Genomic DNA, 17,132 nt, shown 5'->3' on the forward strand with positions numbered 1-17,132 from the left:
GTATCCGGGAGTTGCACAATCTCACGGTCGAAGGAAAAGATACTTGACATTAGAAAAGCTTTAGCATACGAACAATACGATCTAGTGCTATGCTTAGGATTGGGTCTTGTCCATCACATCATTCTCCTAATGATGTGATCCCGTTATCAATGACATCTAATGCCCATGATCAGGAAACCATGATCATCTATTGACTAACGAGCTAGCCAACTAGAGGCTTGCTAGGGACACTTTGTGATCTATTTATTCACACATGTATTACTGTTTCCTGTTAATACAATTATAGCATGAACAATAGACGATTATCATGAACAAGGAAATATGATAATAACCATTTTATTATTGCCTCTAGGGCATATTTCCAATAATAATTTGGGCTAGCCCCTAACTAAACGGGCCCATTGGGCCTCCTCCGGCTATAAGTAGTGCCGGTCATCAAGGATGCAGAGGTGGCGGCTTTCGAGGAGGCAGGGACGGAGCCAGCATGCAAGCATAGGGGGGCAAGTTTGTTCATGGAGGGGGCAAAGTTAATATCAAGTGAAATTGTTTGGCTATAACAACCATTATCATAGTAGAAAAATCAATTTGTTAGGGGGGGTCTAGCCCCCCCTTGTCCCCCCTAGAATCGCCCTGCAAGGAGGCAATGAAGGCCACCTTCCAGATGAGTGATCTGGGGCTCCTCTCCTTTTATCTAGGGATCGAGGTGCACCAGGATCACTCCGGGACCGCGCTTCGATAGTCCGCCTACGCCAAGCGCATCGTTGAGCTAGCTGGGCTCACCGACTGCCACCCAGCTCTCACTCCGATGGAGGAGAGGCTGAAGCTGAGCCGCGACAGCACGACGGAGGAAGTGGACGCTACGCAGTACTGGCGCCATGTGGGGAGCCTTCGCTACCTCGCCCACACACGGCCGGACTTGGCATTCTCCGTCGGCTATGTCAGTCGGTTCATGGAGCGCCCGATGTCGGAGCACCAGCAGGCAGTGAAGAGGATCGTCCGCTACGTGGCAGGGACCCTCGACCACGGCCTCCACTACCCTAGGTGTCCGGAGGCAACACACTTCGTCGGGTACAGCGACAGCGACCACGCCAGCGACATTGACACCAGCAAGAGCACGAGCGAGATCCTCTTCTTCCTCGGCAAGTGCCTCGTGAGCTGGCAGTCGGTCAAGCAGCAGGTGGTGGCCTTGTCCAGCTGCGAGGCCAAGTACATAGCGGCCTCCACCGCCTGCACTCAGGCGCTCTGGCTCGCTCAACTGCTTGGTGATCTCCTCGTCCGAGACACCAGAACGGTGCAACTCCTGGTGGACAGCAAGTCCGCGCTGGCCCTGGCAAAGAACCCTGTTTTCCACGAAAGGAGCAAGCACATTCGACTGAGGTACCACTTCATCTGAAGCTGTTTGGATGAAGGGAGCATCGAGGCGAGCAACATCAACACCACGGACCAGCTCGCAGCTCACCAAGCCTCTTGGGAGGATCAAGTTCCTCGAACTCTGCTCCAGGATCGGGATGATTCGACTCTCCCACAAGATGACGTACAGGACTTAGGGGGAGAATGATGGATAAGTCTCTGTACTAGGGTCTTTGTGGGGCTGCAGCACATGGTCCTTTGTGGGGCTGCAACACATGGTCCTTGTGGCTGTTAGGATAGAATCCTTGACCACCAAGGACTGGCAGTTAGGATAGCATCTTAGACTAGCATCTTAGCATATGCCTGGCTGGCTAGCAGCCTATAAATATGTATCCCCAACCCCTCAGGTTGGCATGGCATTGTGTGAGAAATAAACCAACGAAAATTGTCCCAACTCTCCTAGTGTCATCCAAAACTATCAATGCTCAGGCTGAAAGGTCTAACACTATAGTCCCCTCCGCTCCGTCCCTCCCCCTCGCCGCCGCCAGCGCGCACCGCCGGGCAAAGCCCGATCGGTGGAGGCGGCGGAGGGGAATTCCCTTTCCCTCCCATGGGTGTGTGCAGCGCGGGCTGCCGCATCTGGTTGGAGGCGCAGCGCTTGCGTGAGGCGCGGCGGCGGCGAGTCTTCCGGCGTGTCAGAGGCGTGGTCGGAGGATAGGGCTGCGGCGGCTTCACGGGGATCTGGTGCGCGATGGGCCTGCGGTCGGCTGGCGGCGGTCGTCACCTGATCCGATCTGGGATCCGCGAGCGTCGGCTAGCGCGGACGGCGCGGACGGTGGTGGGAGGCTCGGCTCCGTTGATGCGCGTCCTGGAGGTCTCCTGCAGCGTCTTCTCCGGCCTGGGGCCGTGGTGGTTCGGGCTGGGGTTGCGGCTGGTCGACTCGCTACCAGGATCAGGATTTGCGGGCGGCGCGAGGGGTGGTGGCGGCCGTCGTGGGTCGCTGCAGGGGTCACGGCTCGTGGAGTCGTTGGCTGTTCTGGTGGCCGGCGGCGGCTGATCCGGTCACTGTCCTCTGGCCCCTAATCGGTGTGCTTCTCTCCTGCGGGTTCCTGGCAGTGCCGGTGTGGCCGCGGATGAAGCTGGTGGATGAGATTCAGATTGGGGGAAACCCCTTGGTCGGCCCTGGCCGGCTGCGCCGCTGACGACGCTCAAGGGCGCCGTTGTTCTTCTTGGAGACGTCGGTCTACGTCTGCTCCTCCACTTCCTGCCTCACTGCCTCTCGGGTGAAAACCCTAACTCCGGTGGGCGGCGGCGGCGTCCTTGACGCCGTGACCTTCCTGAAGGCGTCGCCTTGAGGGCTGAGTGGTGGTGGGCACTGTGTGGTTCCTTGACGGTTGCTGGAGGTGGGCACTGCTTCGGGGGAAACCCTAAGATCTAGCCTTGCAGATCGGACGATGGCGGTTCTGCGGTGCCGTTTCTCTCTTGGGAGCATCGTTTGTGGAGCAGTGCTGGATGACAGAGGCTGGAGATGGAGTGGCTTCGTCTTGCCCGGAGATTTGGTGGAGCTGTCAAGTCATGCCTGGCCGAGAGGTGCTACGCTGAGTCATGCCTGCTTGGCAGGTGCTACGCACGACAGTTCTTCCAGAATCTTCGCGTCTGGACGGATGAGCACAGGGCGGTAGCGCTGTTTGGCACCGTGGTGGAGTCGACGGATGTTCGGACTGGCAAAGATGATACGGATCTCTCTCCTAAAGATGGATCAGTGGACCGATGATGATGGCGGCTTCTAACGTGTGGATGTGGAGTGTGTTTTAAGTCTGCTGCACCGGCTGTTGATCCCGATACGTTATGTGGATGGATTGGGGACAACACCGGTTTTAGATATGTGGAGTGAGAGCACTCCACATTATTGAGTCTGTAGGTGTGAATGGTGGCTTCGGGTGGTGTGTTGTATATCTTTGTCAGACCTTCGTGGAATAATTAATAAAGATGGCTGTATGCATCGATTGATGGAGAGGCCGGGGGTCGAACCTCCTTTTCTAAAAAAAAAACTCCAAAACCAGATGCTCATGGGAACACTGCTTCATATCCTGGGTGATAACTCTTGTCCTAGTCTTTATTGGTCGGGCTCAGCAATAACAAATTTGCCTCGTTATCTTGTTAAAATTGTTGTGTACTTGCTGTTGTCCTGGTCTTCATTGGCTCATCTAGGCAATTACGGGGAGAATCTTTCCGGTCGGACGTGACAACGATAACGTGTATCCCTTCTTGAAGGCATTGTTCTAGAAGAAGCAGACTTAGTCGTAGGTGTTAATTTCAAATCGTGTAATGGTTCAGTCATGGCTGCTTGATGATGTAGAGGCCGGGGTTTGTAACCTCCTTTTTGAAAGAAAAAACCCCTCCAAAACCAGAAAAACATTGTCCATCAATTATTGAAACCAGATATTTTTTATCCCTAGGGTTACTTCGGGTAGTTTCCTCATTTTCAAGTTGATGGACCATCTAAACTATGGGTAGAGTTGAGGGACGAAAAATATACTCATCTCTATTCCATATTGATCGGGGCATGTAGATAGAAAAAATGCACATTCATTCCTTAATTTTGCAGCAAAAAATGGAATATATATCAATCTTGTAAAGGATGTTCAAGATGCTTTCGAGGGAAACGATCTGGTGAAGATTGACTGCAAAGGTTTGGAACCAAGCGACTACAAAAAGATTGGAGCAAAACTGAGGGTATTCATTCCCACACAACTGTTATGTTTCCATGTCATCGCCGCTGATGGAAGTATATTAACTTTATAGTTTATTGTACCCTCGACCGAAAATTCTGTGTTTCTACGTATGCAGGATCTTGTTCCTTGCGTTCTTTTGTCATTTGACAAGGAGCAGATATTAATCTACAGAGGCAAAGGATGGAAATCCAGATATTTGAAGCCTCTCACTCCCTTTCCAAAAGTTGAAAAGAATAACCTGGCAGTGTCATCTGTTGTGGATAGCACAGGTGTGTACCTGTAATTTGTGCTCACAATTATTAATCGTACACAAGGCAGCAATGACGGTCTATTGCTTTGACATGCTCATTTCTTATAGAATATTGTAGCCTACTTTTATTTACTATTTTCATTTTGCACCCCTTTGCAAGTGATCGATTGGATGCCTATGTTTCGTACATTTTGTTTGTTCACTCTCGGGTATCCAAGTTGTATCAATAAAATAGTGTCTAATGGCACTTGAATAAGATGGGTTTCTTGTTTTTTTTATGCAGGTGAATCCGCTGGTGCCAGCAACAATGTGACAATAAGAGAAGTATTGAGACCCAGGATGTTTAAACTGTGGAAGCGTGCAATAGAGTCATCCATAGCATTGTCACTAGATGACGATGAAACGAATGCACTTACACCTGACACGCTTCTTGTGAGGGTTGAGGAGTTCAGTGTCACATCGCAGGCTGTGGAGCATTCATTTCCAGCTTTGCTCGTGGGCAATGTCAAGGGGGGCCCTGAAGCTGTAAATGAGTCTGAAAATGGATCTGATGATGGAATCATTAGACCCCAAGAAAATCAGTTTGAGAAATCACTTGATGCTGGCGATGACGATCACTTTGAATACTACATGCTCGAGCGTCTGGAGTCATCGGCACCATTGGGGTCATTACCGATTGACTCCGTCATGGAGCAGTTGAACAGTGAGTAACAGCCATAGATGCCGTTACTACTGAGAGTTCAGGCTAAATGGTTAATGAAGCTGGTGAAGGATTGGGTAATGATTAAAACACGGCCGGACTGGCATGCTCGCATTGTATAGCCATTTCCCCTGTTCCTCCAAATTCTAGGCTGGATGATTGCAAATGTGTGATGATTAGAGGGCTGTCCATGATGTACCATGAATTACCATACAAATTGACTAATTGTAGTCAGCAAAGACACTCCTTTTTTGTGTAAAGGAGAGCGAACCCATATCCATGATCAATATAGATAATAAAGGCTGGTGCATGCACGAAAATTGCAAATGGTGCATGGGCACCATGGTGTCCGTTTTCAAAAATCATTTTCTACAATGTAAAAAAATCTGAAACTTTTTGTAGACACACACAAGCATGTATGTTATGTATCTGCAAAATTTCAAATCATTTTACTTTCACACGTGGCATACAAAAAAGTGACAAATATGTATTCATAAATGGGCTTCTTTTTTTGCTATTGGGCCAAAATTTTGTTATTTTTGTACAGCTTACAAATTACATTTTTTCAAAACGAAATTTCACTGATTTGTAATTAATACATAGAAGTTTCCACAGATTTTTTTTTTTTTTTTAACTTTTAAATATGTTTTTCGGGTTCTTTCAAAAAAGGTCACCAAGGTGCCCGGGCACAAAACTTCGCTCTCGGTGCATGCAGTTCTACTTTAGTACTGCCTTTTCAGAAAACAAGAAAGTTATTTTCCAATCGGCAGAAATTCTTTGATAGATTCGCGAGCCGCTTGATCCGCTCCTTGTGCGACAAAACTATTTGATCTGATTTTGATCTCACGCATAAAAAGAGCTACCATAGAAAAATGGGGCTTCTCGTAGGATTCAAACACACAACCTGTTTGTTGTGGGCACGACATGTTATCAGCTGAGATAAGTATCTATTATGTTTCATGTGTAGATTAACAGCCATGTCTTTGACGAGAGGACAAAACCATTTGGTCCTAGTTTTTCAAAGGAGTGATGCAACGTGTTTTGTACCCCACTTGTCTCTTTGTTGGTAGTGATGAACATTTTGTAGATAAATAAATGTTTCGCTCCGAACAATAGTCTTTTTCTTGTGGGTCATCAAGAAAAACAAATTGTTTTGAAACATCCCTTTATAAATTCTCTGTAATGAGCCTGATAATCATATCCACTACACACCTGATAGTCGTGATGGCTATTATGACCCCTCAAAAGTTAGCGTAAATATACCCTTGGTATCCTTTTGTATGAATAGCATGGTGACTCACATATCATAAACCTGATAACTTATGCATCCAGGTCTGTTAACTTTAGCGAACCCGGGGAAGGGGGGGGGGGGGCTTGATGAAATATACCCCGGTAATTTTTTTGTGAATAGCACAATAACTCACACATTGCAACCCGGATAACATATGTAGCCCAGTCCTGATAACTTTGGCAACATGATAACTCACACATCGAGATCAAAAGAAGTTGTTGAAAACATACCATGATAATATACAGACATCGAAGCTGATAACTTACTTAGGCAAGGCCGATAACTGTTTGCACAAAAAAATACCATCACAACGTATCAACAAGGGATTTTTAGGTCTCACCGCGACAGATTTTTTATGTGATAACAATTTTTTAATCGGATCGACGGTTTGAGCTATATAACAGTTTGACGTTTCGAAATAGGGGTGAATCTGGGACAACATCAATTTTTTATCTCCCTCTAATGCATGCATGCATGTGCATGTGAAGAGAAAGTTAAAGGAACCATTTGCATGCTCGGTAATTTTCTGTGTAAATCACATGTTAATTTATGTACCACAACTGTGATAACTTACGTTGCATATGCATGGTAACTTTTACCTAAAAAATAAAGTCGTTAGAACATATCAACATAAAATCTAGTTTCAAAGGTCTCGTCGCGACGAATCTTTTATGTGAATGAGGTTTTTCAGTCGGACCAACTATTTAAGCTACAAGACATTTTGAATTTTATTTTTAGATGGAATCTTTACTGACATTATCTTTTCTGTTTTTTTGCATGCATCTATTGTTCAAGCATCGGGAGTCTTCATGTACACGCTGAGGAAGTCTCCATGTGCAATGACTGCATGCGTGATTAAAAAGCAATTAGGGAAGAGGTTGTTCGGATCTGTTGCGTAAATTCCGAACGGTTGAAAGTTAGTACTGTCCTTCAAAAAATTCCCTATAATTCTAGATTTGTCACAGAAAAGTTAGTCCGGTTTCAGAGACATCATTCAAAATTTCCTCGTTCTGTAAAAATTTATACTTATTCCAGATTTAGCACACCCGTAGTTTTCTAGGCTTTCAACATTGATACTTGGAACAAACATGAGACTACCTTTGACCCAGCCCCACAGTGGACATTGTTGAAATCTACTCTCGCCGTTCCTAAATACAAGTCTTTTTAGAGGTTCCACTAGATGACTACATACGAATGTATATAGACAATGTAGATTTACTCATTTTGTTTCGTATGTAGTCTTCTAATGAAATCACTAAAAGGACTTATATTTAGGAACAAAGGGTGTATGCGAAAATTTTGTTATAAGTCTGGATCTTGTTGCAAACAAACTGCTTTTGAAATGCGCATGAAATGTTTATGAAACGTTGTCAGAATGTCATTGTAAACATAGGGGTGGACTGCCTTTTAAGTAACGAGTGACCATTTTTTTCCCATGAAAATTGCCCTACTTTGGTTTTGTTGGCTGTGTGCATCGTTTACTAGTAGGGTGTTTCATTCTTGTAATTTCTACCACCTTATATAATTATGAGAATATTCATCTTTACAGAAACAAATATATTTTTGCTTCTATGGATGATTTTACACTTCACTTTTTGTGTGTGCAAAACTTCTCTAACCATTTTTTTAAATAAAATTCCGCATATTTTTCAAAGTCCAAGAAAATATCTCTACTTGCTAAATTCCATTTGTAGGCTTTCTTTCATTCATGTGCAAGTTTCTGGTCTAACAGAAATTGAAAGAATTAAGTCAGAGACAAGAAAGCCCACGTACCACTTACCTCTCCACCGAAGCCCACCCCACTAGCGACCCGTTCTTCCTCATAGTGTACTAATCTCCATCCACCATAGCCACATTGATAGCTTGATTGATTAGACGGCCAGGACAACCCCTTACGCCCTATATAAGCGCCCTAGACCTACCCTAGCATCTCCCCTCTCAGTTTTGCTCTTCTCCTGCCTCTGCCGCCGCCATGATAAGTCCCTCCCCGTGCATAGTCGTCCCCATGACCGAGCCTCCATCGCCACCATCAGCTTGAACCGGGCGCTCCCTCCATCTCCCGACCGCGACCTTCACCGCAGCACGACGCCGTCGTCTTCCGCCTCCAACCACGAGCATGATCAGCCTCCCCAACCTGTCTTATTCCTCTATGCATGTGCTTCATCTGCTTCAGGGATCTAGGAGCACCGACTCAATTACCGCCTCTGCCATGCCTCTACATCACCGCCCGGATCTTAGTTTCGTGTCCTACGAGACCGTGGTGAGCACTTTCACCTCCTATCCTTCTTCCCACTTTGAATCGTTGCATGTATCCGTCGTATCCATCATGTCCGAGGCCATATCCGCCCATGGCCATGAGCAGAAGCTCGTGCCTCGCCTCCCTTCTCGGCTACCGTTGCACTCGTTGCGCACCCACACCTACTCACACCACAACACATTCCCACACTCACGCTCGCGCGAGCGCACTAGCTGCTCGCCCCTGCTTGGGCCCTAGCTCGCCATTGACCCAAGCCTAGCAAGGGCTCGAGTGCGAGCGCCCCGCAACTCCTAGCTTCCATAGCCGTGCGCTCACCTGTGCCGCATCCCCGTCGGTGACCTGCAGCCGTAACAACCGCTGTTGTTAGTCCTCGCCGCGGGCGAGTTCCCGTGCACGACCTTCGGCTTTTGTCCTGGTCACGACAGACGCACACATCATTTTGCCGTGATCTTCAACACTATCACATTCACATGATGTAGGGTACTGTCTAGCACGACAAGAGGAGGAGGATCAGTTCTTCTCCTTCTCCTCCTCCTCCTCCTCCTGCTTCTCCTTCTCCTTCTCCTTCTCCTTCTCCTTCTGCTTCCGCTTCTCCTTCTGCTTCTTCTTCTTCTTCTCCTTCTGCTTCTTCTTCTCCTTCTTCTGCTTCTGCTTCTCCTTCTGCTTCTCCTCCTTCTTCTTCTTCTCCTTATCCTTCTCCTTCTTCTTCTTCTCCTTATCCTCCTCCTCCTCCTGCTTCTCCTTCTCCTTCTCCTTCTTCTTCTCCTTCTCCTTCTGCTTCTGCTTCTCCTTCTGCTTCTTCTTCTTCTCCTTCTGCTTCTTCTTCTTCTTCTTCTCCTTCTCCTTCTCCTTCTCCTCCTTCTTCTTCTTCTCCTTATCCTTCTCCTTCTTCTTCTTCTCCTTATCCTTCTTCTATTTCTTCTTCTTCTCCTTCTCCTTCTCCTTCTTCTTCTTCTTCTTCTTCTTCTTCTTCTTCTTCTTCTTCTCCTTCTCCTTCTTCTTCTCCTTCTCCTTCTCCTTCTACTTCTCCTTCTCCTTCTCCTTCTCCTTCTCCTTCTCCTTCTCCTTCTCCTTCTCCTTCTCCTTCTCCTTCTCCTTCTCCTTCTCCTTCTCCTTCTCCTTCTTCTTCTTCTTCTTCTTCTTCTTCTTCTTCTTCTTCTTCTTCTTCTTCTTCTTCTTCTTCTTCTTCTTCTTATTCTTTCTTCTTCTTCTTCTTCGTCTTCGTCTTCCTCTTCTTCTTCTTCTTCTTCTCCTTCTTCTCCTTCTTCTCCTTCTTCTCCTTCTTCTTCTTCTTCTTCTTCTTCTTCTTCTTCTTATTCTTCTTCTTCTTCTTCTTCTTCTTCTTCTCCTTCTTCTTCTCCTTCTTCTCCTTCTTCTCCTTCTCCTTCTTCTGCTTCTTCTTGTTAGGGCATAGTTTATGCCTAAGTAATTTTGGTAATTGATGATAGTACCGCAAAGGACTAACCGTGTGTGTTAAGATTTCAGATAACACACGTCAATGGCACACGACGACTTGCCCCCTCTTTCCATGGAACAGAAGCACGATGTACTCTACGATTATCTTTATTTGAGTCATAGGAACGTCGTACTATTAAGAGTGGGCCCGTAGTGGAAAGGTTTGGGTGGAATCAATTTTGCACGCACACACTTTCTCTCCTTTCCCCCTTGCCTGCAACTTTGGAGTGGCTCCCGCCTTTGTGTTTATCTCTTCTTTGCAAATGGTCCCTCAGCGGTAGTACCGCTGGAATGCTAGCGGTAGTATCGCTGCAGCCAGTGGTAGTACCGCTAGCTGGCGGTAGTACCGTCCCTATTCAGCGGTAGTACCGCTCCAGGAGCTTAGTACCGCCTTCCTAGCGGTTGTACTTCGACGGACCTTTTTGCGAAGACTTTCTTGGCGGTGGTTGGCCCGGTAGTTCTTATGCACTACCATGGGCCCAGCGGTAGTACCGCTGCAGCCAACAGTAGTACCGCTGGAGTGCCAGCGCTAGTACCGCTGCAGCCAGCGGTAGTACCGTTGGAGTGTTAGCGGTAGTACCGCTAGGCACGTGCTGTGAGTGGGAAAACGGTTGGTTTTCTCCCCACTATATAAGGGGTTCTTCTAGCTGTGGAACCTTATCTCTTACCCCTCCCAAGCTCCATTGTTGCTCCCTAAGCTCAAAAGTGCCCGATCTCTCTCCCTCGCCAATCAAACTTGTTGATTCTTTAGGGATTGGTTGATAAGGCCTAGATCTACACTTCCACCAAGAGAAAAGTTGATTCCCCCACCAATCCCTTGAGGATCTTGTTACTCTTGGGTGTTTGAGCATCCTAGACGGTTGAGGTCACCTCGAAGCCACATTCCATTGTGGTGAAGCTTCGTGGTCTTGTTGGGAGCCTCCAAGCTTTGTGTGGAGTTTGCCCCAACCTTGTTTGTAAAGTTTCGGTCGCCGCCTTCAAGGGCACCTATAGTGGAATCACGGTACCTTGCATCGTGCGAGGGCGTGAGGAGAATACGGTGGCCTTAGTGGCTTATTGGGGTGCATTGTGCCTCCACACCGCTCCAACGGAGACGTACTTCCTGTCAAAGGGAAGGAACTTCGGTAACACATCCTCATCTTCATTGGTTCCACTTGTGGTTATCTATAACCTTTACTTTGTGTATGCTTATGTTGTTGTCTATCTCTTACTTGTCTTAGTAACTCTTGTTGTTAGCTTCATTACGGTTCACCCCATTGTTGTTATCTTTGTGAACCCATATGTTGTTTATCCTAACTTGCTAAGGTTAATTAAAAAGTGGTCGTTGCCTATTCACCCCCCTCTAGTCAACCATATCGATCCTATTAATTGGTATCAGAGCCACGTCTCTTCATTAAGGGTTTCACCACCCGAAGAGTATGGAAGGCGAAGAGGGAATTCCCCATGGGCAACCCGAGGCCATGGACTTGACTTCGGTCACAACGGACGACTTGAATACAGCTATGGCCGCCCTCAAGACGTCCTTGACGAACGAAGTCAAGACCACGCTTAAAGAGTTAATTGAGGGATTTAAAAGTCCACCCGAACCGGCGTTAGTGGTTAAACCCACCATCACCGATTCGGAGGCCAATTCCTCTAAGGAAGCACCTAAAGGTATGCGACCTTCCTCATCTCGCGAAAAGGATGGGATTGGAACCTATGCCTCAGTTCCACCTCCCATGGTCTATGGAGGACCCGTTCCCACACCGCGTCTTAACCGTGTTGGTCCTCCTCCTAAGCTTGTGAAAGGTGACTTTGCTAACTGGGTATTTTCTATTAAGTCTCATTTGAATCACAGCTCAACAAATTTGTGGAGAATCATCGAGCAAGGATATTATCTCCATGATCCAAGCAACCTCACTCCAAGAGAAGATGCAGACAATCAATACAATCACTCCGCTTTGTTTATTCTCCAGTCCGCAGTGCCACCTGAAGATCTTCCTCACTTGCATCCCTTCACTTTGGCCAAGGATTGTTGGGAGCACATTATGGTGTTGTACAAGGGAAGCTCAAGCATTCAACGATCCAACTATGAAGTCATACTTGATAAGGCCGATGAGTTTGTGGTGAAGGAAGACGAGGACCCTCGTGATCTCTATCGGAGGGTGAGTGCTATTGCTGTGGCACTCAAGGATCATGGGAGCAAGGATGTGGATGATACATGGGTCAAGCGCAAGTTTCTCAAAGCCATCATGCCTTTCAATAAAGCCATGTCATCTTTCATTCGTCAGCGACCAGACTTCCACTCCTTGTCTTCCTGTGAGGTGTTGGATGAATTTATTGCAAAGTCAATCATGAACGAAACAACTGACAATGCACTTGCCCGTGTTCGCTCAAAGACAACTTCACCCAACCTTGCGTTAAAAGAAAAAGCAACGTTTGAAGAAGAAGAAGAGGATGAGGAAGAGGAGAGCTGCCCTGAAGACACAAAGTATGCCTATCATGAGCAAATGGCTCTTGCGTCAAGGCAATTCTGGGGCAACAAGAGGAACTCAAGACCCACCTTCACCAAGAACAACTCGAGTGGGTTCAAACCCAAGCAATGAGTGAGGACATGTTATAACTATGGTAACGTGAGACACTTCGTGGCCGAATGTCCCTATGAGAAAAGGGAAGACAACGGGGGCAAGCTCATTCGCAAAGACAAAACCAAGTCATTTCCAATCAAGAACAACTTTGTGAAGAAACCCCACCCAAAGGGGACGGTGGCCCTTGAAGAGTACCCTTCTGATGATGATGATGATGATGATGATGATGATACAGTGGCAACGGCAACTGTTGCTATTGCCACTCCCTCTCCCAAGAAGGTGTCTCTCTTCAACGCCCCCAACGAGAACCACATCACCAAGTGCCTCATGGCAAAAGGTATCAATCAGGTAACCCCCATCATTAAGACCAACATCGCTACTGCTCCTTCATTGTTAAATTGTGTTGATGATAGTGATGTTGGGGAACTTAATGAGCATGATCTTGACAAGTTTCTGTGCACTATTAAGGGAGAATCCAAGAAGCACTTTGTTGCTCTCTTGGAACAACTGGGTGAGGCCAATGACCTCATTGAGTCTCATGAGGAGACCATCTCCGAGCTTCAGGGACACAGTCGTGACTATGCTGATGAAATTGCTGAATTATCTATTGCTCTAGAAAAGGAGCGCACTCTTCGTTTGGCTCTTGAGGAGTCATACAACGATGACTGCGCTAAAATGCAAAAGAAACTAGATCATGATAATGTTCTTACTCGTATGCTTAAGTCTGAGAAGTATGCTCTTGGGGTTGGCCATGACAGACTCAAAGTGGAGTTTGACACACTTGACAAGGCCCACAAGGTCTTGAAAGGTGTTCATTTCTCTCTGAAAGAGTCTCATGATCAACTCCAAGCAAAGCTTACCAAGGAGATCTCTACTTGTCCTCCCTTTGTGTTAATTGATAATGCTTGTACAACTAATCCCTGTTGTGAGCATGTACATCTTGTGGAGGAAAATGCCAAGTTAAAGGAGAAACTTGAGAAGGGCCTTGTGGCATGCATACAAGGTGAGAAGAGCCTGAACGACCTCTTGAGCACTCAAAAGGGTGTTGTAAGAAAGGAGGGACTTGGACTTACCTCCAAGTCAAAAGGAAAAAGGAGGAACAGGAACAAACGATCTCCTACCCTCATGGACATCTTTGTCAAAGAGGGTGAAGGGACTCAAGAGGTGAACAGGAACAAGGTGGACGATGGAAACATCAAGAAGGGCAAAACCATTCCTACTAACACAGCCGATAAACTCAATTCTTCTTATGTCTTATGCCGTGCTAGTGATGGGCATGTTTATGCCAGATTTGTTCGTTCCTACTATGAGTACATTGAATGGGCTATCTGGGTTCCTAAGACCCTTGTCTCTAACATGAAAGGACCCATTAAAAAATGGGTACCTAAAACCAAGCCTTGATCTATTGCAGGAGTTTGCTTCTGGTGGGGTGTCATGGTTGCTCGATAGTGGAGCAACAAATCATATGACCGAAAGCAAGGACTTAGTGGTGGATGTGCATCCTTCTCCATCTATGCCCACCCATGTCCAATTCGCCGATGCATCCTCGTCAAAGGTATTGGGATTTGGTAAGGTGGTCGTCTCTCAAGAGTTATCTAGTGAGAAGGTCATGCTTGTTGAGTCTCTTGCCTACAATTTACTTTCGGTTCGTCAACTTGCAATTACGGGTTTTTCCACATTCTTTAATCTTGATACTGTGGTCCTCTTGTGGAGCAAGACTCTTAAAGTAGCCTATGTTGGATATGTCTAAAATGGTCTTTATGTGGTGAACTTCTCAAAGCGACCCACTAAGACCTCGCCGTGTTTAATGGCTAAAGTTGATGTGGGCTGGATTTGGCATCGCCAATTAGCTCATGTAAATATGAGATCTTTGCAAAGTCTTCTAACAGGGGACCATATTCGTGGACTAACAAATGTGAGTTTTGCTAAAGATCGTGCTTGCAGTGCCTGCATTGAAGGAAAGATTCGTGAAATTGCTCACCGTCCAACGACTCTCATTTACACTAAGAGGCCATTGGAGCTCCTCCATATGGATCTTTTCGGCCCTCCATCATTTGATAGTCTTGGAGGCAGAAAGTACTGCTTGGTGATTGTTGACGACTACTCAAGATACACCTGGGTATATTTCTTCAAAAGGAAGAGTGAAACTCAACAAACTGTCATCAACTTTGCTAATGAAGCTCAACGTCAACATGAAGCAAAGATCTTGATGATTAGAAGTGACAACGACACCGAGTTCAAGAACTACACCTTGCATGAGTTTCTAGGTGATGAAGGAGTAAAACATCAATATTCAGCACCATATACCCCTCAACAAAACGGTGTGGCAGAAAGGAAGAACCAGACCTTGATAGACGCTGCAAGAACAATGATGGCGGAATTCAAATCTCCATATAACTTTTGGGCAGAGGCCATCAACAGAGCATGTCATGCGTCCAGTCAGCTCTATATCCGCAAAGGCTTGAACAAGACTCCATATGAGATTCTAACTAGAAACAAACCCAATCTCAAGTACTTCCGGGTATTCGGTTGTAAGTGTTTCATTCTCAAGAAAGGTGCACGTTTAGCTAAATTTGATTCTATAGCACATGAGGGCATCTTTGTTGGTTATGCTACAAACTCTCATGCTTACCGTGTCCTCAACAAGTCCACCAGACTCATTGAGGAGACGTGTAATGTGGAGTTTGATGAAAATAATGGCTCCCAAGTGGAGCAAAGTGGTCTTTGTGATGTAGGTGATGAAATTCCTCCCCAAGCCATAAGAAGAATGGGGATTGGTCAAATACTCCCCCATTGAGGAACCCCTTGTGGCCGAAGGAGAAGGACAATGCTCTACTCAAATGGAGCCATCACCCCCACAAGCCCCACACGCTTCCGATGAACAAAGAGAAGACTCTCAACAAAATGAACAAGCTCAAGGTCAAGATAAATTGCCCAACAATGATGATGTGTCCCATGATATTCAAGCACTTACCCAAGGTTCCGAACCTGCTCATGATCAAGATCAAGTGCAACCACAAGATCCAGACCAAGTAGAAGCACAAGATCAAGATCAAGAGCAACCACAAGTACAAGGACAAACAAGTGAACCTGCTCAAGTCGAAAGTCAAGATGATCAGGATACTGTCTCAGAATTCCTTCTACAGCACCAGCAACTGGTGCCAAGGGAGGCTCAAGACGCAAGGGCAAGCAAGTAAACAAGTCGATGCTCCCCAGCTATCCAATGAAGAACTCTTGGAGTGTCGAGCAGCCAAGACTGCGAACAAGCTAAGAGTCAAGTCACATCTTATGAAGAATGTACTTGGCAGTTTAAAAGGGGGAGTATCCACCCATCAACAGATTTGGAATTATTGTGAGCATCATGCGTTTGTTTCGTATTGTGAACCTCAACAGGTACAGGAAGCGCTCGATGATGAGGATTGGCTTATGGCCATGCATGAAGAACTTAACAACTTCGAGCGTAACCAAGTCTGGGATTTAGTGCCAAGGCCAACGGAGGAACATAATGTCATCGGGACCAAATGGATATTCAAGAATAAGCAAGATGCCAATGGGATTGTGATTCGAAACAAGGCAAGATTGGTGGCTCAAGGCTACTCCCAAGTCGAGGGTATCGACTACGGTGAAACCTTTGCCCCTGTTGCTCGTCTAGAATCTATTCGCATGTTGCTTGCATTTGCTTCTCATCATAACTTCAAATTACAACAAATGGATGTGAAAAGTGCCTTTCTTAATGGTCCTTTAAATGAGTTGGTCTATGTCAAACAACCCCCGGGATTCGAACATCCCAAGCTCCCCAATCATGTGTACAAACTTAATAAGGCACTCTATGGCCTTAAACAAGCCCCACGTGCGTGGTATGAGTATCTTACTGAGTTGTTACAAGATCGTGGGTTTGAAATTGGGAAGATAGATCCCACTCTTTTTACTAAGAGGGTTAAAGGGGATTATTTCATATGCCAACTATATGTTGATGATATTATCTTTGGCTCTCCTAACATTTCTTTCAATGAAGAATTTGCTGCACTAATGACCGAGAAATTTGAGATGTCCATGATGGGAGAGTTGAAGTTCTTCCTCGGCTTCGAGATTTAACAAGGCCTAGAAGGGACCTTCATCAAACAAGCGAAGTACACTCAAGACATGCTCAAACGGTTCGAGCTTGAAGATGTCAAGCCGGTCAAGTTCCCCATGCCAACAAGATGCAAGCTTGACAGTGATCCCAATGGTAAAGCAGTGGATCAAAAGGTATATCGCTCCATGATTGGATCCCTCCTTTCCCTTTGTGCATCTAGACCAGATATTATGTTGAGTGTAGGGATATGTGCACGGTTTCAATCGCGCCAAAAGAAAGTCATTATATGGCTGTTAACCGAATCTTTCGATATTTGGCTCATACCCTAAACTTTGGCCTATGGTATCCCAAAGGAGCAAACTTCAACCTAGTAGGCTATTCTGACTCAGATTGGGCAGGAGATTGTGTGGAGAGGAATTTAACTTCTGGAGGATGCCAATTCCTTGGTCGCT

The 17,132-nt window shown here is 46.2% G+C and overlaps 1 protein-coding gene across 1 annotated transcript in view; it reads left to right on the forward strand.

Moving 5' to 3' along the window:
• Positions 1-5,355, forward strand: part of LOC123443554 (CRS2-associated factor 2, chloroplastic) — a 48,626-nt gene extending 43,271 nt beyond the window's left edge. The window contains exons 4-6 of the mRNA XM_045119974.1: positions 3,959-4,086; positions 4,201-4,354; positions 4,619-5,355. Of these exons, the coding sequence (XP_044975909.1) occupies positions 3,959-4,086; positions 4,201-4,354; positions 4,619-5,046 (710 nt within the window). The 3' untranslated portion in view covers positions 5,047-5,355. The remainder of the gene's footprint in view (positions 1-3,958; positions 4,087-4,200; positions 4,355-4,618) is intronic.
• The last annotated feature ends 11,777 nt before the right edge of the window (positions 5,356-17,132 follow it).

This window comes from Hordeum vulgare, chromosome 3H (genome assembly GCF_904849725.1).
Source record: "Hordeum vulgare subsp. vulgare chromosome 3H, MorexV3_pseudomolecules_assembly, whole genome shotgun sequence".
NCBI classification, from domain to species: domain Eukaryota; kingdom Viridiplantae; phylum Streptophyta; class Magnoliopsida; order Poales; family Poaceae; genus Hordeum; species Hordeum vulgare.